Source organism: Nymphaea colorata, chromosome 1, assembly GCF_008831285.2.
Source record: "Nymphaea colorata isolate Beijing-Zhang1983 chromosome 1, ASM883128v2, whole genome shotgun sequence".
NCBI classification, from domain to species: domain Eukaryota; kingdom Viridiplantae; phylum Streptophyta; class Magnoliopsida; order Nymphaeales; family Nymphaeaceae; genus Nymphaea; species Nymphaea colorata.
Window position 1 is genome coordinate 5,901,196 of NC_045138.2, and position 27,349 is coordinate 5,928,544.

Consider the following 27,349-nt stretch of genomic DNA (forward strand, 5'->3'; position numbering starts at 1 on the left):
GAGAAGGTTTGACAACTTCAACCTTGAACCATGCAATACAACACTCGTTATATGTACAGGGGAACCAACATTTTATTTATAATTTGGTAAAAGTATAAAGGTAACAAAGCCAGAAAATTCCCGACCTTTCAAGAAATGCCGCTTGCTCAACATTTTCTTTACAGTTTGGCTACGATATACTCATCTCTACAGACTGTAAAATTTTTACATGTACCTCAAGGTGACTTGAGCATCAATATCTGCAATTACTAATCCTAAGAATCGGCATCACCACAGCCATTTACTTGAATTACAGTTAAGGGATTACAAGATATACACAACAGGAAGATTATTAAGCTGGCCTACCATTTATACAATTAACCTCTGCATCTATTGCCTCTCATTTTCAATCTACCAAAAAGACAAATGAAGATGGGAAGGAGAACAAAACAAACATGGACTGGTTTCCAATTACGCCAGCCATGTTAGCTGTACAAGGTCTCCTCATCCTCTGTTTTCAAGGTGCTTAGGAAGTAGATGCCCCCATGCGCCTCTCTGTTACATACAGAATGAACATCAACAACTGCTAAAAGAAAAGAGCATAACTGTTAAGGGTGTTTTGCAACTTTTTCTACCTCCATTAGCTATGAGCTTCTCCACACGAGCAACAATGTGCTTTCCATAAGTATATCGCTTCAGAGCATTCAAGTGCACCTTGATTCGTGACAGAATGAATTCACGTTGTTGGTCATCACAAGTAGAAAGTCTTCAACTTATTAGATCCATGTACCTTCAATGACTTGAGAGCAGGCATGTCAGCGAGGGTCTTCAGCCTCATCACACATATTTCACACATATCTTCTAATACCATTATTTAGAGTTTGAAGATGGATTTCCAGACCTTTGAAACCTGGGGCAAGAGAAGAGGACCCGCCAGCCCATGAGATCTGATTGTCTTTAGCATCACTTTGCATTGACTACTTGCATACGATAGGTTACAAGAAAAGGTAGAGAAGAATCAAGAACAGGGGATGGAGTTCCCTGAATAACCGGTATACCTGGTTCAGCATCTTCCATGGATGCCCTTTTTGTCTCAATCAGGTCTGAATCAACTGCATCTGTAATCACCATCTCCATCGCTTCCCTTTCATGTTGATCAACAATTGTCAAATGGGTCTTTTCATTAAAGGAGATGATGGTGTACTCAAACCAAGAGGTTTAACGCTTGAATCAGTAGATTGAATAGGCGTACAAACCTTCTTCAAGTAAACTCTTCCCTTGTACACGATTTCCATTATTAGAATTGACAACACCATGGCCAGGCCCTTCTTTCCTATTACATTTTGAAAATTTTACATCTGACCAACTGACCTTTTTGGGTTCCTCCATATCCAGGCCTTTCATCTCTGCTTGCAAAAACCTGCATTGACGGGTCATGTTGGTGGTAACCTTGCAGACAGAGCAATACTTACAATTTTCCTAGATAATCTCTTATAGAGAGACCTGGCTTTCTCCCAATCTGATCTCCACGACAGGCTTGGGAGCAAAATTTAAGAGGACGTCAAGAAATCAGCGAGCATGCCCTAGGAATGAGGGTTTTTGTATGTGCGTCTCTTTCCAACTGTTCTCCAAAGGCTCAGCAATATTCTGAATATCAGCTGATGGCAGACCTCCCCATCTTCCCCTTCCCCCATTTCAACCTCGTTGGAACCATCGAGTTTTTCTCTGCGGGCGACTGCGACGCAATGTGAAGATCCTGAAAGCCTCTTTCGACTTCGTCGGAGCCTGGGACTCCTGACTAGTGGACTTCCCCTTTGCCCCCTCTCGTCCTTGCAGGAACCAGCAGGAAACTTTTCCTTGTCTTCCACTTTCCCTCCAGTTTCGATCTCATGAGTGTTTGGAGAACCAGACTGCGGAAGAGGCCGTCGACAACCTCCCACCAGATACCACAATAACAGTACAGAAAGAAGGGAACAGGCCGTTGGACCCAGTCATCTTCATTTGTTTCATTTGGTTTTCGAGTCTGTGAACTTGCTGCTGCTGCAGCCTGCATAAGAATACAACAGATGCAAATAAGAAGTAACAAATAGTGTTCGGATGTGGTAAACCTTGGCAAACTAGGTGCGAATCTGGCTACTCATCTCATCCTTGCACAAGTGAAGCCAGACCTCAAATTAGGTGAGGGTCCTTCGCCCTTTTCTGGAAATTTTTAAACTCCATCGTCCTCCCCACCATCCATCGTCTAATCCTTCGCACATGTGAAGCCAGATTGCAAATTGAAGGTTTTGTAAATAATTTCAATTTTGGAAGTCATCTTAAAAAATTCAGATAATAAGTTGCATTAGATCCTTGTTTTTTTGTTTGATTGATTGTTGAGTCACAGCACTACTAATTGAAGAATGTCATGGTTGACACAATGGGGCATGAAGCCTGATAAGAACTACACTATTAAAATGAAGGAAATCTGTCTTGCATTGTGAATATGAGTGTAAGTCCGGCCTACAATTTGATTTTCATTGACGCTACTTATCTGGACTACAAAGTGGTGGCATACATTACTTTTAGAGTTGAATGAAGTAATATTATAAGCAGCCCAACACCTTGGACGCAAAGGGAAGGGGGAAGGCTTCTACCTCTTTAAGGTATCCCACCCCAGTCTTCTATCTTTGTTAAAAGTTGTTGTTCATTGCTTTGGCCTGATTACAATTCATCTTCTTGAAGCACAATCATCCACTTGCCGTACCATAAATAATGTTTTCCTCAGTCTCTTTATTCTTCTATAGTGATGGTGAAGAGACCTTGGATGCTAGTAGCTAGTCGTGAGATTTGTTATGTTTCCTTCTTCATGATTTGTGTATAAGTTAGCTCCTAGTCATAGTCACCTTCTCTGGCTTTTAGCTCTCAAGGTAACTTGCCAATAATGGACAATTGCAAGCATTAATTTTAATTGACCACCTAAGCAGGCTACTCCAACTGATGTCTGCCTTGTGTACAACCTTAAAAGTAACCTTCAACTTAAGAGTTCTATGGCTACGTTTAAATCTTTTGTGGATTGTCTTCCTTTGATTTCTTTCTTATAATCTTTCTCTCTTCTTTATTAATCTTCCTTTACTTTTCTCATTCTCTCTCTTTGATTTCTCTCTTAAAATCTCATTTTTTCTCTCTTTTATTAATCTATTTCTCTTTTCAGTTTCTCCCTCTCTACCTCTCTCTTTTTCTTGTCTGTTTCTCTTTTTCTTCCATTTCTCTTTTAAATTCTTTCCCTCTTTTATATATTAATCTATGTTTATCTCGCTTTGATTTCTCTTTTAAATATATTTTTCTCTCTCGTTTATTAATTGCTCTCTCTCCTTGAAATATATATATATATATATATATATATATAATTTCTCTCTTAAAACATCTTTCTCTCTCTTTTCCGTTTCTTTTTTAAAATATGTCTTTTCCTCTCTCTCTCTCTATCTCTCTCTTCTCAATTTCTCTTTTAAAATTTATCTCTTTCACTTCCTTTGTTAACCGCACTCTCTTTTTGATTTCGCTTTCTGATATCTGTTTTGAAATCTCCTTTTTGTCCAATTTTATTGATCTCTCGCTCTTTGATTTCTGTCTTTAAAGTATTTTTTTTCTCTTTTATTAACCTTCTCTAATTTCTCTATTAAAATCTCTCTTCGTCTCTCTTTTATCAATCTCTTTCTACTTAATTTTCCTCTTAAATTATTTATTTTTCTCTCTTCTCTTAATCTCTCTCTAATCTCTCTTTTAAACCTCTTTCTCTCTCCTTTGTCAATCTCCATCTCTCTATCTTTTCAATTTTTTCTCTCTCATGAATCTCTCTCTCTCTCTCTTCTAATTTTCTCTTCAAGCCTTTTTTTTTCTCTTTTCTTTTAATAAATCTCCCTCTCTTTTAGATTTCTTTCTTAAAATATATTCTTCTGTCTATTATTAATTTGCTCTTTGATTTCTTTCTTAAACTTCTGTCTCTTGCTAATTCGCTGTTTAATTTCTTTCTTAAAATCTATCTTTTTCTCCCGTTTATTAATCTCTATTTGCTGCTCTCATACCTCTTTCTCTTTGATTTCTCTCTTAACATCTCTGCTACTTACTCTTTTATTTTTAAACCACAACTTTAACCATATTCTTTTCTTCATTCTCTTGATAATCACTTATTGACCATTCTATTAGTATCTCAAAAGTGTATTTTCTTTGAGAAGTACATCATCGATATGATTGAAATATAACAAGAGAACGAAAAAAGCTACTTTCATCAACTTCTTCTAGAATAGGCTATTCTTCCTCATAGTTTGGGTCCATAACGATTGGAAGGGTTTTTTTCTTCTGTAGACTCTTTCTCTTCAATTACTTTCTCTTTCTTTAAATCTCTCTTAAAATGTCCCTTTCTATATTTTATTAATTTTTCTCTCACTTCATTTTCTCTATTTTTCTCTCTCCCCCCTCAATTTATCTCTAGCTTTTAAATCTCTCTCTCTCTCTCTCTCTCTATATATATATATATATATATATACATATATATCTTTAATTCATCTATTAATTTTTTTTCTCTCTTTGATGCTCTTTCTCATTTCCTCTCTCTCTCTCTCTCTTTGATATTCTTCTTCGATTTATTTTTTAAAATTTTTTCTTTCTTTTATTAATGTCTCTCTCTCTCTTCTATGTTTCTATGAAAATATATTTTTCTCTCTCGTTTATTACATTTTCTCTTCGATCTCTTTCTCTTTTCATGGATTTCTCTCGTAAAATCTCTCATTCTTTCTCTTTTATTAATCTCTTTTATTAATCTCTGCCTCTCCCCCTCTTTCTTCAATGTCTTTCTTAAAATTTCTTTTTTCATCGTTCTTATTGATTCCCCTCATACTCTCTCTTCGATTTATCTCTCCTCTTTAAATCTGTTTCTCTTTAATTTCTCTCTTTAATTATTTTGTCTCACTTTCATTAGTCTCTCTTCATCTATCTCTTCTATTTCACTCCTAAAATCTCTCTTCCCCTCTCTCACTCAGTCACTCACTCACTTTCTCTTTCACTAGCTCTCTTTCGATGTCGTTTTTAAATTTTCTTTCTTGCTTTTACTACTATCTATGTTTTTTCGGATTTGAGTACAAACAAAAAAAGTCATATCCAAATCTGAACTAAAAATCTGAATCTGTTTTTTACATTCATATTTGAATTTTGATTGTGAACTTTGAACCAAATTTGTTCGATTTTTTAAATTTAAGAGCATTAGATATAAGTTTTTTTTAAATAAATGTGATCCAAATTTATGTATATCCGAATCCGATCTGATTTCTTAATTGGATATTCAATTTGTTTCCATATTTGATTTTTTTCGGAATAGTTTGAATTGTAGAATCAGAATTCTTATTTTTGATGATAGGGGAATTATATTATCAGATGAAGAATTTTGATTTGAGAATTTTGGGATCGTTGTAGAATCTTGTGATTGTATCTTAGGAGGTGGAATTATGATTTCAGATTTTTTTCATTTTTCCGTAGGGTAATCAATTATGGAATTTTAATTTCTCTTTTATCAAACACATCATTTCCAATTCTAAAATCAAAATTTCATATTATTAAACACAAAGGAGAATTAGAAGTGGAATTTTCATTTGGATTCCAGATTGCGGTAGAATTTTGTTTTTACAATTTCAATTATAAAATTAACATTCAGGGCATTCAAACACCCTCTAATAGAACCATAGTTCCGTCGCGATATCCGTCGCGATATCATAAACCATGGCTAGTATCAATCTAATGACTATATATAATTTTTTAGCAATACTTTTTAAATTAAGTTTAAAAAATCAGCAGGATGGGTTGACAGGTAGTAAGTGACAATATTTTGGTTTATAGTGCTGGTATTGATAAGGGGGAGAGAAAGAGACAAAAGAGCCAACGGAATGCAAAAAGATGAATATTTAACCATAACGACACCGATTTTAAAAAACCACACACATTTCAGACAATTTAAAATGAAGTGAAAAGCTTCAGTAACATCATATAGCAACACTAATCATCGTTGCTATAATGCTAATCTCCTTCCAAGACGGTCTCTTAACTCCTGCGGTAGATCGAGTGCAGGGCAACTGTAAATACCTAAGTGTTCAAGCTTCAAGAGGCAGGTAATCTGTTGCTTTGCATCAGTAGGACATGTTGTTTCATTTTGTTGGAAAGTAATATTATTGACGTCCATCAGAGACTTGAGATTGGGGAAGTCATAAAGCCGTAGTTCTTTCAGTTTCGGGAGGCATAACCAGTGGCCTCCCAAGCTAATGTCATCAGTGAAACGGCGTAGGCACAATTCCTCCAGTTGGGAGAGAGCCCACACCCAGTCAGGCACCTTTCCCCATTTGAGATCTCCAGTTTTGTTGTCCTTCAAGGTCAGAGACTTGAGGGAGGGTAGAAATGTTGATACCTCCAATGGCAATGGCGATGGCAGTGTTGATTCCAAAGCTGCTCTATCTAGTTCCAAGTAAATGAGGTTAGGCATGTGATTAAGCAATTTCCATCCCAATCTTGCACTTGGGCAATTCGTCACTCTCAGAGTTTGGAGCCCTTTCAACTCATCAATCATGCCTTGTGTCTGCATTTGTGGACATTTGTAAAAATACGCCTCTCTTAGGCATGACATAGAAGTAAATGTTGTTTCCCCTGTTCCAGCTGCTGGCCACCCCTCCCAGTTGGCCAATCTATCCATTGTCAGTATCTTAAGTGAAGGAAGGCGAGTAGGGACCTGCTTCAGAGCATTACAAGCTCTCACAGCCAGCGACTCCAAGGCAGGCATGCTAGCGAGAGCCTTCAGCCCATTACATCCGTACACACTCAATGACCTGAGTGCAGGCATCTCAACTACTTGCTCTATGCTGCCACATTCAGACACGTTCAAGGACTCCAAGGCCGGCATATTAGCAAGAGTCTTCAGCTTACATTCGTACACCCTTAGTGACCTCAGTGCAGACATCTCAGCTGCTTGCTCTAGGCTGCCACATTCATCCACCTGCAAAGACTCCAAGGTCGGCATATTAGCAAGAGTCTGCAGCATATTACATCTGCCCACCTCCAATGACCTCAGTGCAGGCATCTCAGCAACTTGCTCTAGGCTGTCACAATCTCTCGCCACCAATGACTCCAAGGCCGGAATATTAGCAAGAGTCTTCAGCATATTGCATCTGTACATCCACAGTGACATGAGTGCAGGCATCTCAGCTACTTGCTCGAGGCTGCCACAATAGTTTAGCTTCAACGACTCCAAGGCCGGCATATTAGCAAGACTTTTCAGCATATTACATCCGTCCACCCACAAGTTCTTCAGCAGAGGCATGCTTGGCAATTCACACAATGTTGGGCAGGCGCTGACCTCCAATTGTTCCAATGATTTAATTCCTATCACTGTTGCCAACAATGGGCAACGTCGCAGCTGTAGTGTCCGCAGCTCCACATAGTTGGTGGTGTCCAAAAACCACGCAGGCCTATCTCCTTCATAATCACAAATTCTCAACCTCTCTATGCCATGTGGAGGTTCCAAAGCATCCAGCAAACTCCTCTGTTCAGAAGCACTATCCACTTTGTCTTCCTCTCCCACCTTGAAGTTTAATTCTACACCATTTAGCTCATGCTTCTCATTAAGTTGTGCTTTCTCTGCGTCAATTACTTTCACCCTTCCCCCACCCAAACCTTCTATTAACAATTCCCCTTTCAGTTTGTTCAAGTTTTCTAGTTCCCTAATATTGCATCCTCTTGTGTCCCCTTTGTCATCGCATACAAGAAACTTATGCAGGGTCCGTAAATTGGTAAGCTTCCCCAAGCCTTCAGCTATAAATTCCAAACACCTTGTTCCTTTCAGCCCAAGATACCTCAAGTTGCACAGTTCGCCCATTTCCTTGGGCAACTCTTTAATTTCACTATAACTTAAATCTAGTGTTTGCAAGTTCCATAGTCTACCGATTGAACTGGGCAACCGTTCCACATTAGAAGAGCATAGATCAAGATATTTTAGAAGTGAAAGACATTCGAAAGAGTTCGGTAGCTTATCCATCTGACATCCCATCAATGACAACACCCTCAACCACTTGAAATTTGTGAATTCAACCGAAGACAAGTATTTACTCAACAATGTCCGCACCTTGTGTGCTGCTGCTGAGGCCTTATATTGCATGGCCACTTTTGCATCGTCTGCACCAAGTAATGACAGATGGCGGGTGTGCTCAGAAGCAGAGGCATGGCTATATTCCTTTCCACCTATATACGAGGCAAGGTCATGCAAAATGTCATGCAATTTGATTTCCTTATATTCAGTTTCTTCAAACAAACACCGATTTATCAAATCATCAATATATTTATTTGCTGTCTCTTCCACATCAGTGCCTTTCTTTTGGTCAATCAATCCATGTGCCACCCATTGCTTGACCAAACTCCCCTTTTCAATTTCATAATCCTTTGGATAAATGCAGCAATACACAAAACAACTCTTCAAATCATGTGGCAAGTCATCATAGCTCAGCATGAGACCAGGAAGAATGCTACCATATATTTCAGAAGATGGTGATGAGGCAGGCATCTTCCATTCCCATATCTCACTCTTCTCAACGCTTTCCCAGACAGCTTTCGTCATCCTTTTTGTACGCATTAAGGACCCTACTGTTTGGACTACAAGCGGCAACCCACCACACTTGGCCACTATCCTCTCCCCAATACCTTTCAAATTGTAACTCACCAACTCATTTTCATCTTTCCATGCCACATCCAGAAACAAGCTCCAACTTTCCTCGAAAGTCATTTCTGGTAATTTATGCATTTTAGCACCAATCCATTGGGAGACTTCAACCTTTCTACTAGTGATCAAAATCTTGCTCTCCTTTGCACCTCCCATCAGGGTGTCCTCTACCTCTCCCCTCCACCAACCTAATTCCCACACATCATCTAAGACCAACAAAAACTTGCTCTTCGAGAGCTCACTTTGTAATTGTGTACACAAGGCAGTCAAAGCGGTACCCTCAAGTTCTCTTTCCGATCTCTGGCATACTTCCTTTACTATCTTTCGCAGCAAACCCATACGGGTTGGCTTCTCTGAAACACAAACCCACCACCTATGTTTCCCAAACTGTTCTTCGGCTTCCTTAAAAACCATTTTTGCAAGAGTAGTTTTCCCAATCCCACCTTGACCTACAATAGATACAATAGAAACACCACAACTTCCTAGGACACTATTCTCTGTAGAGCCATCAAGCAAGAGTTTTTTTACTGTCTCCTTATCGTTCACCCTGCCTATGGGTGGTTGGGCAGTACTTATGTGATGGGTTGTCTCTCTAGGATTGTTATGTTCATCACCAATAGGACCCTCACCACTACTCTGTTTTGGTGTCCTGTTGAGCAAATCTACCATTTTACTATCGTTTTCTATTCCATCAAGCCTTTGGTTTATGTATTTAATTTCTTTGCCAAGTTGGTAAGAAGCAGATACATGTTCTTTAAAGCAAGAGCACAGAGTGATCCAGGGATTTCTTACCTTGTTCAATGAAGTCATAGAATCCTTCTCCCTTTTGCTGAGGTCAACCATGTTTTGGTATTCTTCGATGATGTCCTGGGCATCATAGAAAATGTCCTTCAGCTCTATCTCTAGATCTCTATCACGCTCATTACTGAAAAAGGGCTTGCAATCTGCTGCTTTGAGGGCTTTCTGCAACCGTTCCAGCTTCCTATTGAGCCTTTTGAGATCGTCTTTGGCATTCCGTATGAGGTCCACCTTCTCTTTCAATAAAGTGGTTACAGCCCCCAACAGATTAGAAATAGCTGTTTCTGCAAGTGTGTCGATTACTATTACCATTTTCCCTGGTTTCTCAGGTAAATGGAGCAAGAGGAAGAGAAACAATTTTCAAGTGGTGGGAAGAAAGGCAAATAGCTAAAAGAGAAACACCATGCTGGCACAATTACTCTTGACAACTACCTCCACCATGCAACAGCTCTCTTCTTCGTTTAATTTATGCTACATGTCAGCAAGTGGGTTTAATGTAATAATATATCCAGCCCCTGGTATCCACGTTCTTTCATTAGTTTCAGAGGCGGCTCTTTCTCCCATACAGACTAGCTACATTCAAATTGCTGCTTCTTTTTCCTCCAATTCTAGATGTTTATGCCATTCACCTTAATTTTCCCATTTGCAATAGTGTGACCTGTTTTTTTTCTTCAATCCGGTGAAACATGCTTATAATATTGGAGCACATAGCAAAAATATTCAATTATACATATTTTTATTAAGTAGAGCTAAAGAAGAAATTAAATTAGTTATATTTAGTTGCTGCTGAATAAATCTAGTGGAATTGGAAAGATCCCTAAGCCAAGGCTTCTACATCTCTTAAGAGTTCCCGTTATCAGATTGGCCAGATAGATATATATATATATATATATATATATATATATATATATATATATATATATATATATATATATATATATGTATAGAGAGAGAGAGACAGAGAGAGAGAGAGAGAGATAGAGAGAGAGAGAGAGACATAACATTACTAAAAACACTTGGCCAACGATAGTTGAACCAAGGGAACAATTATTTATGTCTGTAAACACATCAGAAGTTTATAGACCTATCAGTAGACATCGGAAGTTTAACCTACAGCTGGTCTCCCTCTTTCTTTAATTTCTACTTGCTGATTTGATAAGAAAGATTAATAAACCTTTCAGTGGGCATCGTAACTTTAATCTGCCCACCGCTTAGCTTTGACTGTCGTGAGACCATGTGCTCTACAGGAACACATGATAAATAGTACTTGCTGATGAATTTTTTTAGTGAGTTTTATTAAAGAGAAAGGTTGTTTGTTTACAATCTTGTTGATATACAAAATCATCAGCGGAAGAAGGGAGATTTGTTTTGAACTGATCTTGGAAGCCTGTGCCCTTCACAAACGAAATAGAACATAAAGACATTCATTTTACTCAGCTTGAAGGCCTATATTCTTGAGATGATTGGTCACCCTTCACAGCCAATGGCCATATAAACATAAGAATTTGTAAAGACACTGTTAGAGGATGTTAGCACCTAAGCAAATGTAGGAGATCAAGGGAAAATTGTCATGATCACTTTAGCTCAACCTCTTGGGATTCTTATTGCATAGTAATGGGTCTATTCCTGTGACACAGATTCAATATTCTTCATTTGTGCATATTGAGGTTTAACCTTTTTAGATAACTCATCACTATCTTGAATGCTGACCACCCCATTTCTCTGCCCACTTGTTTCCTGTTTTCATTAATGCTGAGAGTTATTGTTGCTGTGGTCCTTAACTTTCTACTACACTAGGCATTGTGAAATATGTGTGTGCAGTCATCAGTCCGGTTCTTATTGACGCTAATGTTCGGGACAGCAAGAGGTGACGCATACTACTTTTGAGTTGCTAAGTTTACCCACGTCCCCAAGCAGCTCTGGACCTTAGAGGCAGAGAGGGAAGGAGGCCAGAGGTAGCCAGTCAGAAAAGAAATTAAATCAGGGGCCAATTTCATGCATTGCTAATAGTCTTGTACATCACATGTTAGGGCCAGTGGGAAGTGGGTGTAGCCCTTTTTCGCCAGGGGCGGAGGGAGGGGGGGGCCGCCTAGGCCATGGCCCCACCCTGGTAAAATGAAAAAAAAAATTTACATTGAAAAAAAAATTATTTTTTAATCACTCTATGTATTTTTAGATTTAAATTTAGTTTGGCCCTACCCAGATCCAGAGGTTGGACTGCTCTGGCTCCGCCACTGCCCACCACTCTATCTGATCTCTCCCCCTTGGTTTCTTTGTACCACTCTATCTGATCTCTCCCCCTTGGTTTTTTTGTTCTCTGCTTCCATTTGTTTTCTTCCACACAATCTTTGTAAATCGGTGGAAACTTAAGGAAAGCAATCGTTTGGCAACGCACGCATCCTCTCTCTCTCTCAAGGGCAGGGCCAGGACTCAATCTTTACCTTCGCATAATATGTTCCTATTTCTTTACGTTCTATTTGCTGATTTTATAAAAAGAATAAACCCATCAGCCTGCCATCAGTTAATTTCAGCTAAAGGATGGCAAGATCGATGAAGGGTGCTAAATAAATCCGGAAAAGTCCCTCAACCCCAATCTTTTACGTTTAGTCACCTAGAGATTTGCCCTTGCTGTTCAAGTTTGTCGGATTCCTTTTTCAAGACTATTTGTTTATCTGATTGAATCATGTAAAAAGTTTGGATGCATGCATGAACCTTCGGGAAGCGTATTTATTCAGGCGAGAGTTGATAATTATATTTTGGAAGGACGTTCTTAGTGTCAGCCACCAAAGCACAATGTTTTTTTTTATTTATTTCTACTTGCTGATTTTTAATTTCTCGTTGTTTAATTTTGACCGTGTTTGTCTCTACAGTTTGGCAAGATCCACGATTGCAGATAAATAAATCCGGAAAAATCACCAACCCCAATCTTTCACGTCACCTACAACTTGTATGTCCCGACAATTAAGAAAGGAACATTAGAGGCGAAGTGCGCTTAAGCAGGGTTAAGCTAATAGAATGTGAAAGATATTAAAATGAAGACGAAAAGAATTCTTTAATCAAGTCCTAACTAGCGAACACCGTGCCAAACATATGTTGCCCGTAGTGGCACGTGATCGTCACTTTTATAACCGATAATATTCTATTCGAAGCTTTCGTTTTAAATTAATTTCCTTTAAGTAGGAACAAAAAAGCAAGGTTCATGCAACGAACCACATTGTTATATGTGCTATACCCGTGAGTAGTTGAGCGTGTCTTTTTAGCGAACCTGGTCATATGTGCCAGCAAGATGGTTATTATGATGAAAATACCCCCAGTTCATACAAGGAAAAATTACACAGAAAAAGAAAACTTATGTTTTTGAAAATCGAAAAAAGTAAAAAAACCAGAAAGGATATTTAAAAAAAAAATACCAAAATCATCAATAACGTAAAAGCACTTCAACAAAGAACATTCCGGTGATGCTTACAGTGGGCTCGTAGAATAATAATTTAGTAATTGAGAATGGTAACCACAACGTCGAGCTAGGTCTTCCATTGAGGCATCCATGATAGTATGATACCAGAGAGAGACTGCAGGAAACACAAGCTTGGTGAAGAATCACAGCATGACCACCTGACTGGGTGAGCAGCAAGATGTTCACCGTCATTTTCCAAAATCACTTGCTGATGATAATGAGAATCAAGGAAGGCAGGCTCTTGATATTTGCATAGTTAATTGCAGACTCTCTCCCTGACATTCAAAAGGAAGGTCATACAGAATGAAATTTTCACAACAAGTTGCTACTTGTGGAAAAACAAGGTGGTTTTTGGCATAAAAGAAACTTGCACGGATTTAAGAAATAACTACTAAACTTCCATGTGCGGCACATAGTTTAGACACATGCTTTCAACTCTATAACTAGCTTCCATAAATCACTTTACCTGCACATTAGCGTCCTTACGATAGATAGATATGAAGCATTGAGATAAAAGAGCATGACCAAATGCAGAACAGGCTTCTTGTCAATAGCACTTACCCCAAAAGCTGAGCTAAGGGTGACAACATCATTCTTATTGATATGACGAATGCTTGTCAACGCATGATTCATCTAACAAAAGAAGATGGAATTTTATAGATCAATGCATCCTGACCTCAGCACACCAGCTATTTAGCAAAGTTCTTGTTGCTGAGGACATAACAGAGTAAAACGGGGAATGCAAACAATATCACTTAGAAACTTGAAGTCATGTGATTTTGGAAATATAAAACATCGGACCATATTTAGAGAAAAACCGAAAAGTCATAAAATTAGAAACATCAAATGAATAACAAATACTGCTCCAAGCATACAGATTTTTCCGTTGCAACACTACATCAATAATGTAAAATCACTATAGCAAAGAGCATTCTTGTGGTGCTTACAATCACACAATATCAACAATCCATGAAACTCAAAGGTGGAATTCTCAAAAGAGATTGGCAATCCATTTTTATACTTCACCCATACTTTCATTAGTAAGGTACACTGGTGGGATACACTTTTGCAAAACTGAGCTCTGTAGAGAGTTCCTTGAAAGCTACCACAAGAGTTTGAATAGAGACCAGATAACAAGCCAGCACAACCAAATCAGAAGACTCAACACACAAACACATTAAATAATAGACTCACATGACCACAAATAAAGCTATAATAGAAGGAAAAACTCTTTTAAGATGTTTTTCTGACGTTTCCGCACAAACCAGCACCCATTCGGTACAAGGCCAAAACATTTATCCTTCCTTAAGTCAAATTCTACTTTATATGTCAGTTACTTGAATCAATCATCCAACGATCCTGAGTAAAAAATCCAAAAAAAACACTCTTGTGAATCAACTTTTGAGTCTTTAACAATAGAACCTAACAAAAACTAAAAATGTTAGCATAAAAAAAAATATTGACTATGTGCAAAAGAGATTAAGCTGATAATGTTGTCATCAAGGTAAAATCAAACATCTAAAAACAAAATGTAAGAACAAAACAACTACCAAACTTAGAACATGACTTGGTCTGCATAATATGTTTGGATTGTTGTTCAATCATGTCATGCTATCTCATATTCAACAGTGTCCTACAAGAAAACCAACAATAATTGATTAATAAACAACTACTATAACATATAAGCACAAATGAACATGATAAACTTTGGTATACATACATTACTAATACATACATTACTAACCTTTAGCAATATCTTATCCAATTACCTACACAAACTAATTCTTTAAATATCTTGGACTCAATGAATTCCTACATTCATCTACAATTCAACCTCTAGTACTAAAAGCAGATTCAGAGACAACTGTAGTAATATGAATATACAATATATCTCGTGTCATATGTAATAAAATGAGGTATTTCAATTCTTTATCTTTTCACCAAATCAATATATCAAATGAATCATGAGTAATAGCATCAAATTTGAGCAATCCATCTTCTAAATACATATCAAGTTGAGACATGGGAGCTTGGAAAGGAATATTCTCTGTTTTATTTAAAGAGCTAAAAAATCTTACACTATATCTATTGGAATTGTTACATGATGAGTGAGTCTCTCTCATATAAAAGTAGTAGCATCACATTCAATATCTTTTTTTAGACCTTCAATTTTTGCAACTTAGCTGTTATAGAGCTCTTGCAATGTATCTCTTACTAATGTTATTTGATGTTACTTTTTTTGTATTTGACTAAAAGTCTTTAAAAAGACAAAGTATGTTCAACTTAACTTTATCATTGGATCTAGTATGGAAGAAATAACAATTAATATATTGTATACTTATCAAACTTTTCTTTTATTTTAGATGTCATTCTCTTTATAAAGCTGCATCCATTCACAACTTCTTGTAATAGTTATTGAACACTCAAAATTTCTAAGAAAAATAGGTTTGTTGTAGGATACTTGGACCTGAAAAAAACACAGAAACATTATAAAATGCTTTAAGAAAAGTACATATTTTTTTGTATTCTTTCTCATTCATCTGCATCCATCAACCAAGTAAAACTAGCATCTTTCATATTATATCTATCAAAAACATGCTTGTACATAAGTGCATCCTGAAACATCAAATGAGTAGAATTCCATCAAGTTGCAATATCTAGCACCAGCTTCTTTTGACCACGACTTTCAAATTCATTTACTATAAGTTGAAAGTTATAAAGTCTTGATGAAAAACATTTTATATGTTTGATTGTATCTCTGATCTTTTCAAGTTCATCTCTAATAGCTGACAAACTATATTGCACCATCATATTTACAATATGTGCACAACAATAGACATGATAAAATTTACCGCCTTGGTATAGATGTACACCACTTTTCTCTAAAAATTCTTTCAAAGTTTTTATAGGAAACTTCCATTACAGTGGTAATGAATTTATAAGGGAAATCTCCATTACACAAATTTTCGACATCTCCATTAGACCAATTTTTCCAATACTTTACTTAAGCGATATGTTGGTATTGGACAGTAATCCAAAATTGCCCAAATGCATGATTGGGATGAAAATCGCTTCAGCACCTTCCTAACCTCATTAAGTTAGGATTGGATGGCAGCTTTGGAATCAATAGTACTGCCATCAGAGGTATCGACATTTCTACCCTCCCTCGAGAATCTAACTTTGAAGGACAACAATGCTAGAGATCTCAAATGGGGAAAGGTGCCCCGGTGTGGTGTCTCCCCCAACTAGAGGCTTTGGACCTACACTGTTTCACCAAGGACATCAGCTTGGTAGGCCATTGGCAATGCCTTCCGAAACTGAAAAACCTTTGGCTTTCTGACTTCCCCAATCTCAAGTCTCTTGTGGATGTCAATGATATTACTCCCCAACAGAATGAAACAACATGTCCTACTGATGCAAAGCAACACATTGCCTAAACCTTTTCTCTTCATTTTAAATTGTCTGAAATATGTGTGGTTTTTAAAATTGGTGTCGTTTTGGTTAAATATTCAACTTTTTGCATTTCATCATCTCTTTTCTCTCTTCTCCTTTATCTATACCAGCACTATAAACCACTATATTGCCACTTGCTATTACGTGTCAACCCATCCCACCTTATATCTTAAACTTAATTTTAAAATATTGTTAAAAAAGATATATAGTCATTAGATTGGTACTAGCCATGGTTTACGTTGTCGTGACCGTTTATGAAGGTCTTAGCAACAAATTATGGTTCTTTTAAAGGGTGTTTTATTTCCTTAAATGTTTATTTTATAATTAAAATTGTAAAAACAAAATTGTTCCTCAAACTGGATTTCACATGAAAATTTCACTTCTACTGTTCCTTTGGGTTCCATAATATGAAATTTTGAAAATGATGTGTTTGATAAAAACAGTAATAAAATTCTACAATTGGAGAATTACAACTTTCGTATCTTGTGCCCTAATGTAAAATGAAAAAAAAAAGAAAATCCTAGAATCATAATTTCACCTCCTAAGGGATAATCACAATTCCAGAATTTTGATTCAACAATAAGCCCAAAATTTTGAAATCAAAATTCTTCATTTGCTAACACATTTCTCATTTCTTCAAAAACGAGAATTTTAATTCTAGAATTCTACAATTCATACCTTGTCAAATACTCACTTTTGGATGTCAATGTATCCAATTTGAATGAGATATCCAATCATACTGTTCTGAAAAAATTGAATATGAAAAAAAAAACGAATATCTGATTAAGAAATCAGATTGGATTCGGCTTTAAGAAATGAGATATGCTCCGATTCGAATATAAATAAAATCTGATCAGATTCGGATCAGTTTTATTTTTAAGCAAATATCCTACATCTAATGCTCTTAGATTTTGAAAATCGGCCAAATTTGGTTCAAAGTTCATATTCGGATTCAAATATGAATGTAAAAATCGGATTCGGATTGTGAAATCAGAATTTGGGTTCAGATTTGAACATCACTTTTTTTGTTCCTACTCAAATCTGAACAGAGATAGATATTAATAACAGAGAAAAAAAAATTAAAAGAAAAAAATCAAAGAGAGAGCGAGAGAGAGAGAGGGAGAGAGAGTGAGTGTGAGAAATCAAAGAGAGATAAAGGAAGAGAGATTAATGAAAGATGGAGAAAGAGAGATCTTAAGAAAGAAATTAAAGAGAAAGAGTGATTAATAAAAGAGATAGGAATAGAAATTTTAAGAGAGAAATCTAAGGGAGATGAAGAGAAATTAATGAAAGAGAGACAAAAGAAGTTAAGAGAGAGCAAGATTTTTAAAGAGGAGAGATAAATTGAAGAGAGAGACTGAGGGCATTGGTAAGAAAGATGAAAAAAGGTTTTACAAGATATATTGAAGAAAGAGGGAGAGACAGAGGTTAATAAAGAGGACAGACTGATAGATGTTAAGAAAGAAATCTAAGAGAAGAGGGACAGATTAATAAACGAGCGAGAAAAATATATTTTAATTGAAAAACTGAAGAGAGACAAAACATTAATAAAAGAAGGAAAAAAAGAATTTAAAAAGGATATCAAAGAGAGAGATGGAGTGAGGGAAAAGATAAAAGAGAGAGAAAAAAATTTTAATAGATGAATCAAAGAGGAAGAGAAAGAGAGATTTAAAAGCGAAAGATAAAGATAAATTGGTGGAAAGAAAGAGAAATAGAGATCAAACTAAAGAGAGAAAAAATTAATAAAGGATAGAAAGAGATATTTTAAGAGAGAGACTTGAAGAAAGAGAGGATAAAAAAAGTAAAAGAGATACTTAAGTGAAAAATAGAAGAGAGAGAAAGAGTAACCAAAGAATAGTTTACTCCAGAAGAGAAAGCCCCTCCCATTGTTGAGTATGGGAGGAAGCGAGACTATGGGTAAGAATAGTCCACTCTAAAAGAAGTTGGTAAAAGTGTCACTTCTTGTGCTCTTGTTCTAGTGTTTGATGGACTTGAATTTTGATTTTAGAATTAAAATTGTAAAAACTAAATTCTACCTTCAATTAGAATTTCAAATGAAAATTCCACTTCTAGTTTTCGTTTGTATTAGTGAAACTTTGGTTTTAAAAATGATGTGTTCGATAAAACAAAAATTCAAATTCTATGACGAAACCTTCATAACATGCACATGCTCTAAAGAAAGAAAAAAATTGTAAAATTCTAGAATCATAATTTCACCCCCAAGGTACAATCACAATTCCAAAATTTTGATTCAACAATGTACCCAAAATTAGGGATGTCAACGAATCGGATTCGGATCGGATACATCTTCAATCATATCTGTTTTTTCGGATATTCATATATTCGGATTCGGATTCGAATTCGAATAGAGCAAAGTCATATCCAAATCCGAAATCCGATTTTACAATCCGAATCCGAATTTTGAACCGGATTTTGCCATCTTTCAAGTATTAGATAGAGGATATTTGTCTAAAACTGAATCCGATCCGAATCCGTATCCGAATCCGATCCGATATTCATGTATATCCAAATCCGAATCCGAATCCGATCGGATGTCATTTATTAAATCCGAATCGGATCCGATTTCTTAATCGGATATTAAATTTTTATCCATATCCGATTTTTTCGGATCGGATCGGTCGGATATCCAATTCAAATCGGATATATTGACATCCCTACCTATAATTCGAGAATCAGAATTCTTCAATTGACAATGCAATTCCCATTTCATTAAAAAATGAGAACTTTGATTCTAGAATTCTACAATTTATGCCTCATCAAATGCTCACTTAAGGATGTCAATATATCAGATTTGAATCGGATTCTAATCAAACTTTTCAAAAAAATCAAATATGAAAAAAATTGAGTATCTGATTAAGAAATCGGATTGAATTCAGCTTTAAGAAACGACGTTCGATCAGATTTAGATATGCATAAATATCTGATCGGATTCAGATCAGATTTATTTTGAACCAATCCTATATGCAATGCTTTTACATTTTGAAACTAGGCCAAATTTGGTTCAATATTTAAATTCGGATTCAGACATGAATATAAAAATCAGATTTGGATCAGATTCATATTCTAAAATCAGATTTCATTTTGGATTTGTATTTTTTTTTGTTCATGCTCGAATCTGAATAGAGATAGATGTTAACAAAAAAGAGAAAAAAATTAAGGGAGAAAACAAAGAGAAGCAAGAGAGACTTAGAGAGAGAAAGTTCAAAGAAAGATAGAGAAATAAATATCTTAAGAGAGAGATTAAACAGAAAGAGTCCTTCATAAAAGAGAGACAAATAGAGACTTTAAGAGAAAACTCGAAGAAAAATAAAGAGGGATTAACAAAAGAGAAAGAAAAAAAATAAAATAAGAAATTAAAAGAGACAAAGATATTTAAAAAAGAGAGATAAATTGAAGAGAGAGAGAGGGAGGGAAATTATAAAAAAGAAAAAAAATGAAGAGAAATATTGAAGAGAGAGGGAAAGACAGCTATTTATAATAGTGAGAGAAGGAGAGATTTAAGAGAGAAATCCGCGAGAGGGAGAGAGATCAAATCGCGATATTAATAAGCAAGAAAGAAAAAGATATTCTAACATAGAAATAGAAGAGAGAGAGATTGAGAGATTAATTAAAGAAAGAAAAAGGGAGATTTTAAAGAAGAAATTGAAGAAAGACATCAAAGAGAGGGTTATAAAAGAGAGAAAAGATAGATATTAATAGATGAATCAAAGAGGGAAAGAGATAGATATTTAAAAGCCCGAGATAAATTGGGGTGAGAGAAAAAAATAGAGAAATTGAAGAGAGAGAGAGAAATTAATAAAATAATGTAGGAGGCTTTTTAAGAGAGAACTTGTGAGAGAGGGAGGTTAAAAAGAAAGTGAACGAGAGACTTTAAGTGAAAATAAGAGAGAGAAACATATTGGAGATAGAGAAACGAATTAATAAAAGAGAGAAAAAAAGAGGTTTTAAAAAAGAAATCAATTGGAAGGAGAAAGAGAGGTTTGCTTTAATGGCAAGATATTTTATTTTTTTGTAGAAATTAAAATTGTAAGTTTAAAAATAATTTTAGAAATTTACCAACTTCATTATTTTTTATGTTGGTGGGAGAGGAACTAGCGTTTATTGAAAAGCCTAGGATAAGTCTCCAAGGCTTCTTTAAGGGTTTATTTGAAATACTTTTGAACTTGTTTAAAGCTATCAATATATGCACATGTAGAAAAAAAATTAATATATGTGAAAATATTGAAAAAATTATTTTCTATTTTAAAAATTATGAAAATATGCCCTTTCAATCCTTGAGTATGGAAGGAAGCCCAGATTGTTAGGAACAATCATCTACTCTAGAAGAAGTTAACGACAATATCTCTTCTTGTGCTCTTGTTGTACTTCAAATTTTTTGATAATGTACTTATGGAGGAAAATACTCTTTTTAGACACTAAATAGAATGTTAATAGATAATTACCAAGAGAATGAAGATAAGAATGTGGTCAAAGACATGGCTTAAAACTAAAAAAGTGAGAAATAAAGATTTTAATAGAGAAATCAGCAAGAAAGAAAGAGAAAGGGAGAGAGACATTCATAAACTAGAGAGAGAGAGTTTTTAAGAGAGATAAATAAAAGAAAGATTTTAAAAGAAAAATCAAAGAGATAGGGAAAGTTTAATAAAAGAAAAAAAAAGAAGATTTTTAGAGAGAAATAGAAGATAATGAGAGATTCAAGAGAAAGGAAGAAAATGAGGAGATAGAATAGATAAAAGAGAGAGAAAGAGAGTTTAAGAGAGAGAGAAAGAGAGATAGGGAGAGAAATTAAGAGAAGAAATAAAAGAAAACATGTCAAAGGGGAAAATTAAGAAAGAGAGAGAGAGTTATTAACAAGAGAAAGAAGAAAGAAGATTTAAAGAGAGAAATGAGGGAGATATTAACAAAACAGAAAAAATTTTAAGCAAGAAATGAAAGAGAAGGAGAGATAGAGATCAATAAATAAGAGAGAGAAAAAGAGAAATTGCATAGAGAAAACAAAAAGAGAAAGGGAGGTTGATAAAAGAGAGAGGGAGAAAGAGAAAGAGAGATTATAAAAGAGAAATTGAAAAGAGAGAGAGAGGAAGATTAATAAAAAAGAGAAAAATGTATTCTAAGACAGAAAATAAACAGAGAAACAAAGATCGGAAGAGTGAGTGAGATCAAAGAGAGATGGATTAATAAAAGAGAGAAATAGACATTTTAAGAGAGAAATTAGAGAGAGAGAGCGAGCCATTAATAAAAATAGAGAAAAAATTATTTTAAGAGAGAAATCAAAGAAAGATAAACAGAGATTAATATATAAACTAGAAAAAAAGATATTTTGAGGGGGAGAGAGAAAAATAGAAAAGAGAAAAAAATTAATAAAAGAGGGAAAAAAATATTTGAAGAGACAGAGCGAGAGCACAAAAGAGAAAGAACGAGCGAAATCACAAAGATAAAGGAAGAGGAAGACTAACAAAAGGGAAAGAAAGATTTTAAAAAGAAATGAAAGAGAGAGAAGGTGAGAATCAAAGAGAAAAGTGCATTAAAAAAAAAGAGAGAGAAAGATGCTTTAAAAGAGAGATGGAGATTAATAAAAGAGAGAAAATGAGATTTTAAAAGAAAAATCGAAGAAAAAGAGAGAGAAAGAGAGACAAATAAAAAAGAGAAAGAAAGCTAAATAAGAGAAAGAGAAAGAGAAATTTGAAGAGAGAAAAGCAAAGATAAAGAAATCAAAGAGAGAGATAGAGAGAAAGAGAGAGAGAGATCTAAGAAAGAGAGTGTTGGAGTAATAAAAAAGGAAAAGACTGGCTGTTGTTGCTGGGTTGCCAATCGTGGTGTGCTTCATCACCGGTGGGCTGAGTTGTCGCTGGAGGGCCCTGTCGTTGTAGTAGCAAAGGGGAAGAAGCACAAAGGGAGAAGGCGAAAAGGGCATTGGCGGATGAAAATAAGGGTTAACCTTCACTAACAGGACGACGAACAAATAGTGATACGTACTACTAGTGGCAAAAAAGGTGACATCAGTAAAAGTTGAGAATAAACACCATGAAGAAACTATATTGTCAATGGTTCTTGATTAATTACTGACGAACAATGAGTTTGTCAGTGACACTCTTAACAATTATTGAGTGGCAAAAAAGGTGACATCTGTAAAAGTTGAGAACAAACACCATGAATAAACTATATTGTCAATGGTTCTTTATTAATTACTGGCCAACAATGAGTTTGTCAGTGATATAACTGACGTGACAACCAACCGTCAGTAAATAGCAGGTCTTTATTGACGAAATTTTTGAGAAGTCAAAAAATATAAAAGTTTTCTGACAAATTACCGGCACAGTCACTAAAAATTATATTTACTGACATCCCTTGAACTTCATTGGTGAAGTGTCATTTGTACTGATGGGTGATTTTCTTATTGTCAATAAACAAAAGATAGAAGAAGAGACATTTTAGTAAAGAAATTGGAAAGAGATAGAGAGCAAGAGAGAATCGATAAAATAGAAATACATAACAAAATTTTGGAACAAGAAGTCTCCTAACTACAAGAATAAATCACAAAAACAAAATAGAAGAACCAAATATACAACTTAGTAGCACAATAAAACAAAACAAGAGGGGTAGAGAGAGAGTGGATAAATGGAATGGTAGAGTCCCCCAACAGCAGATGAAAGACGACGCCATAGCTGAATACCAAAGTGGACATCCCATGCACAAGGCATGTCATAAACTCCGACGATGAGAATGTTTCCTTAAAGACCATGTTGTTGTGTTCCTCCTAAATACACCACCAAGAGGAAATGAGCCACAACCTCTAGATACAACCCAGGAAAAGGACTGGTGGAAGGAATGACAAAGAGTAAAAAAAAGTGAATGGAGGGACAAAGGAAGGCCATGCAAAGGTAAGAACATTATAAGAAAGGACAAAAGCTAAAAAGGTGAACCCGAGACTCAGGCACAGCGAGACCGAGAGGACATTGGTTAACTAAACTAATACCAAGGAGCTATAGGTGGTCAAAAGTATTAATGTGACCAGCAATGAGCGTAAATTGGACCCACCGTCACAGCTGAGTGAAGAGATCAAAGCTTGGTGACCACGAACTGAGCCTGAAGGCAGACCCGGGATAAACTCCGGAACTGAGTCATGAGTATCTTAGTGTTCGCACCCCACTCCTTTTTCAAGAAGGTCGAAATGCGAGTCAGCAAAATTCTTTTAAAATTGGGGTTTTGAGAAAATTTTCAAGAGAAAGGGATCCGCTCGTCGGTACGAGGTCCAACCGTTCCTGCCGCCTTTAACAGGGGTAATTAGACCAAGGACTAAGGATCATTTGGATCATATACGAGTTATTGATGTAAGTCCTATATGCTTATGCATTGAGGTTTTGGATTCAAGAACCGAAATTCATTTTTTTGAATAAATGAATTTGAATATTGGGGGTTTTCAAGTTGGTTTAAAAACCTTTGTTTTGGTGTTATTTGAAACACATAATTCTTGAGGATTTTTGAAGATTTGGAATTGAGTTCTTTGTTGTGAACTCTAGATGATGATGATCATCTTATGATAAAAATTGATTTTGAACTCTTTTTTTGTCAAATCATGTGATTTGTAGAATTCATTCTTTTGAAAGAACATAGGTTCCAAATTGTTAGAAAACATGTTGTTTTTCAAATGCACTTTGGCCAAAAGATTATGAATGCATTGCTTGTGTTTTCTTTTGAAGTTAAGTGAAGTTTACAAATTCTCATTGCAATATGACTTGGTCACTTTTTGCAACTTAAATTTGAATCACTTAATTTCTTGAGAATGTGCATGTGGTGCCATTGATTTTGAGTGAAAGTGAATGCATGAAACGAGAATGGAAACTATATGGAACATTCATTCTTCTCTCTCTCATAATCCATCAAGATTCATTCATATGAAACATACATTCTTCACTCCCTCATAATCTCTCAAAGTCCGTATTGCACGTCATACAATCTATACATGAAGATTGATTAAAATGTAGGACTTTCTCTATATGTGCTCATTATATGATTAAGCACATGAATTAGAGATGTAATCCATAAGCTTGAGGCTTGACATAAAATTATCAAAATGATGAAAATATATAAATGATGTCAAGTTCAATCTTTGAAATTGATGGGAGACATGGATGACGTCCACTTTTGTCTCAAAATAGCTAAAAATCAGACCTTGTGTTGATTTAAATAGCTGAAAATTGTGGACATTGATTCCAATAAGGACTTGTTTCTTAGATAGAAACAATGAGTTTTTCAAATCTATTCAAATTTCAGATTTCGTAGTAATGAAATCATCAACTCCTTTGGATGATTCTAGGATGGTTGGTATTTCAAATATGTAAATTTTGATATTCTTAAACCAATTTCTATGAAACATGGTCTGATTTCAACAACATACATACATCTTACGTATGGGTTTGCTGAAATTAAGTAAAAATGAAATGAAAATAATTTATAATCTTGCACTAGAAAAATCAATAAAAATGGCCTATTTCCTTAAAGACCGGTTTGGAAACATGTTCCAACCTGATTTTAAGGGAGGAATGTAATTTTTGACAAGAAATCAGATACATATATGTACATATATAACAATGTATACATATACGTACCTTACTTTTCAAAATGAAATTTTATCAAGGGACCGCTTGACTCATGAATCATGATGATTCATGGCTGGGTTCTTTTATGTAGGAAGATTGAGAACTTGTTTTAAATCTTCCCTACTACCCTTGATTAATTAAATTGAAAGACATGAATCAAAATGACTGTGAATAAGAAAGAAAATAAAACAATACTCAAGCTTATTCGTCAATCATTTCGCCATGCAAGGATGGATCACATTCATAAAAACGTATCCATCCCTTATAGGCATTTTCATCATACGTGATGTAGCAAAATCACTCTCTCACCGTGGGATTCTCTCATGGTAGGGAGTTCAAAATGGTATTAAGTTGGTTCCTTTGAAAGGGACGTGGCCTTGGGGCCCATTTCAAAATTTGATACTTGGGTTCATATTTAAGAAAAACCGACATATGCATGCATTATGCATTAACATGTACATTGAAGCGTAGGTTTCCCTTAGCTGGACATCATTCCCAGCCATAAGCAAATGAAAATAAACCCTCCCATGAATTGCTGGAATTAAAATAAATCAACAATAAGCTAAAGTAGAAGAAAAGTGAGTTAAGATCACCTACCTTGTGGTCGGTCTTGATGTTTGTCCTTCGTCTTCACTTGTTTTCTAACCCAAGCAATCCTAAGCAAGAATCCAACCGTGGATTCAAGCTTAGCAAAGCTAGAATAAGAAATAGCTTGCTTGCTGGAATTTGGAGTGGTAAAGAGGGCTTCTCACCACGAAAATCCTAAGTAATGGTTCACTTAAGCACCCTAACTTAGCAAAATCAATGGGGAGAATAGAAAAAAGTGAAGAAGAGAATGGGAGAAAAAGGGGAAGGGGGCTTGGACGAACCTCTTCTCTCTTCCTTGGCTTCTCCCTCCTAGCTCCTTGGCTACAGCAATTTGATAGAATGCTCCAAAATTTCGTCCTCCCCCTTGGTGGCCAAGGGGAGGTTTATATAGAGGAGGAGGTGGGTTCAACCACCTTCTTAACTCACCTTGGGAACTTGCTTAAGACCTTGGGGACTTGTAAAATGAGTTAAATAGACTTTAAAGGCTTTAATCGACCATTTCTCAGCCCATTTCCACGAGCTAGGTGGGCTGGGCTAGGTTTGGTCAACTTGGGTTCTAATTGACCATTTCCACGAGCTAGGTTTGGTCAACTTGGGTTCAGACCTAGGTGACCATTTTGACTAAAATTTTGAACGAAAATGCCCTTGCATAGGGTTTTGCCCTTATTTTGTACTATTTATTTATTTTTTGTTTGAAATCGAGCTTATAAGGTTAAAACCTAGTTACTAAGCTCCAAATGCCATTGAATTATGATAATTAAATTTAAATTTTAATAAAATTTAAAAATTTTATCAAATTTGGTTCGAAAAGGGTATTTTCATCCAAAACTTGATTGAAAATGGATTTCAACTGAATCAAACTTTCACTTGAGAAATTCAATTTAAATTTGGTATTTGATTCATGCATTTGACAAATTCAAATGTTTATTTGTCTTTCATAAACCATTTTAGGCTTTTTAATCTTAAGTTGACCGCAGAAGGGCAAAATTGTCCAAATTGATCAATTTCGACCAATTGACCAAAGTCAAAGCTCATTTGCAAGTAGTTTGACTTTATTTGAGGTAATTTGATAAATTTGGGTCAAGAAAACTCTTAATTGAGCTAAATTGTACTTTGACTGAGTTTAGTCAAAGTGGGTTTGGTTCGGTCAAAGTCTATTTTCGTCCATTAATTGGATCATGAGACAGACTTACGTTTTGACTGTGTTGAGCCCATGGTGACCGAACCTAGCTGGAATTGGCACCACATTTGAGTGCACCCGGGTCAAACCTACTTGGATTAAGTTGGTTAGGTGAGTTTGACAAGTCTAGTAATTGCTTCCTTGAAAATGATTTTTTTCTTTCTAGGAGGACCTGGTTAAAGAAGAGAGAGAGACATAAATGTCTCTCTTTTCCTAGGTTTCTCCTTTATTTCTTCTTGAAAATGACTCTTCTTCAATTAATTTGAGAGAAAATATTTATTTATTATTTTTTTGACATGGAGGGGGCATGGCCCCTGGGGGGGCTCTTGACCACACGAGCTAGGTGGGGCCCACACGTGGGTCCCACGTAGCATTTTAGACTGAATTAGATCCAATTTTTGGATCTAAGTCAAAATTTGCATTTTGCAATTGGATTTGGATTTCAAATGACATTTGCAATTGAATTTGGACTCGTAATCCTGCATTGGGATTCGTGTATCGGGTTAAATTCACGATTTGAATCTAATTGTTCTTTAGATTCGAAATTGGCT

The 27,349-nt window shown here is 35.7% G+C and overlaps 1 protein-coding gene and 1 long non-coding RNA gene across 2 annotated transcripts; both read right to left on the reverse strand.

The window, feature by feature from the left end:
• Nucleotides 1-252: 252 nt before the first annotated feature.
• On the reverse strand, nt 253-2,294 carry LOC126409926 (uncharacterized). The gene is made up of 2 exons (XR_007572866.1): nt 615-2,294; nt 253-534 (listed from the first exon to the last, which is right to left on the reverse strand). It is a non-coding gene; the product is annotated as an uncharacterized LOC126409926 (long non-coding RNA).
• A 3,719-nt stretch (nt 2,295-6,013) lies between these two features.
• Nucleotides 6,014-9,814, reverse strand: LOC116245979 (disease resistance protein RGA2-like). Its single transcript, XM_031617637.1, has 2 exons — nt 6,407-9,814; nt 6,014-6,364 (listed from the first exon to the last, which is right to left on the reverse strand). The coding sequence occupies exons 1-2, from the start codon at nt 9,812-9,814 to the stop codon at nt 6,014-6,016; spliced, it is 3,759 nt and encodes a 1,252-aa protein (XP_031473497.1).
• Between the last annotated feature and the right edge of the window lie 17,535 nt (nt 9,815-27,349).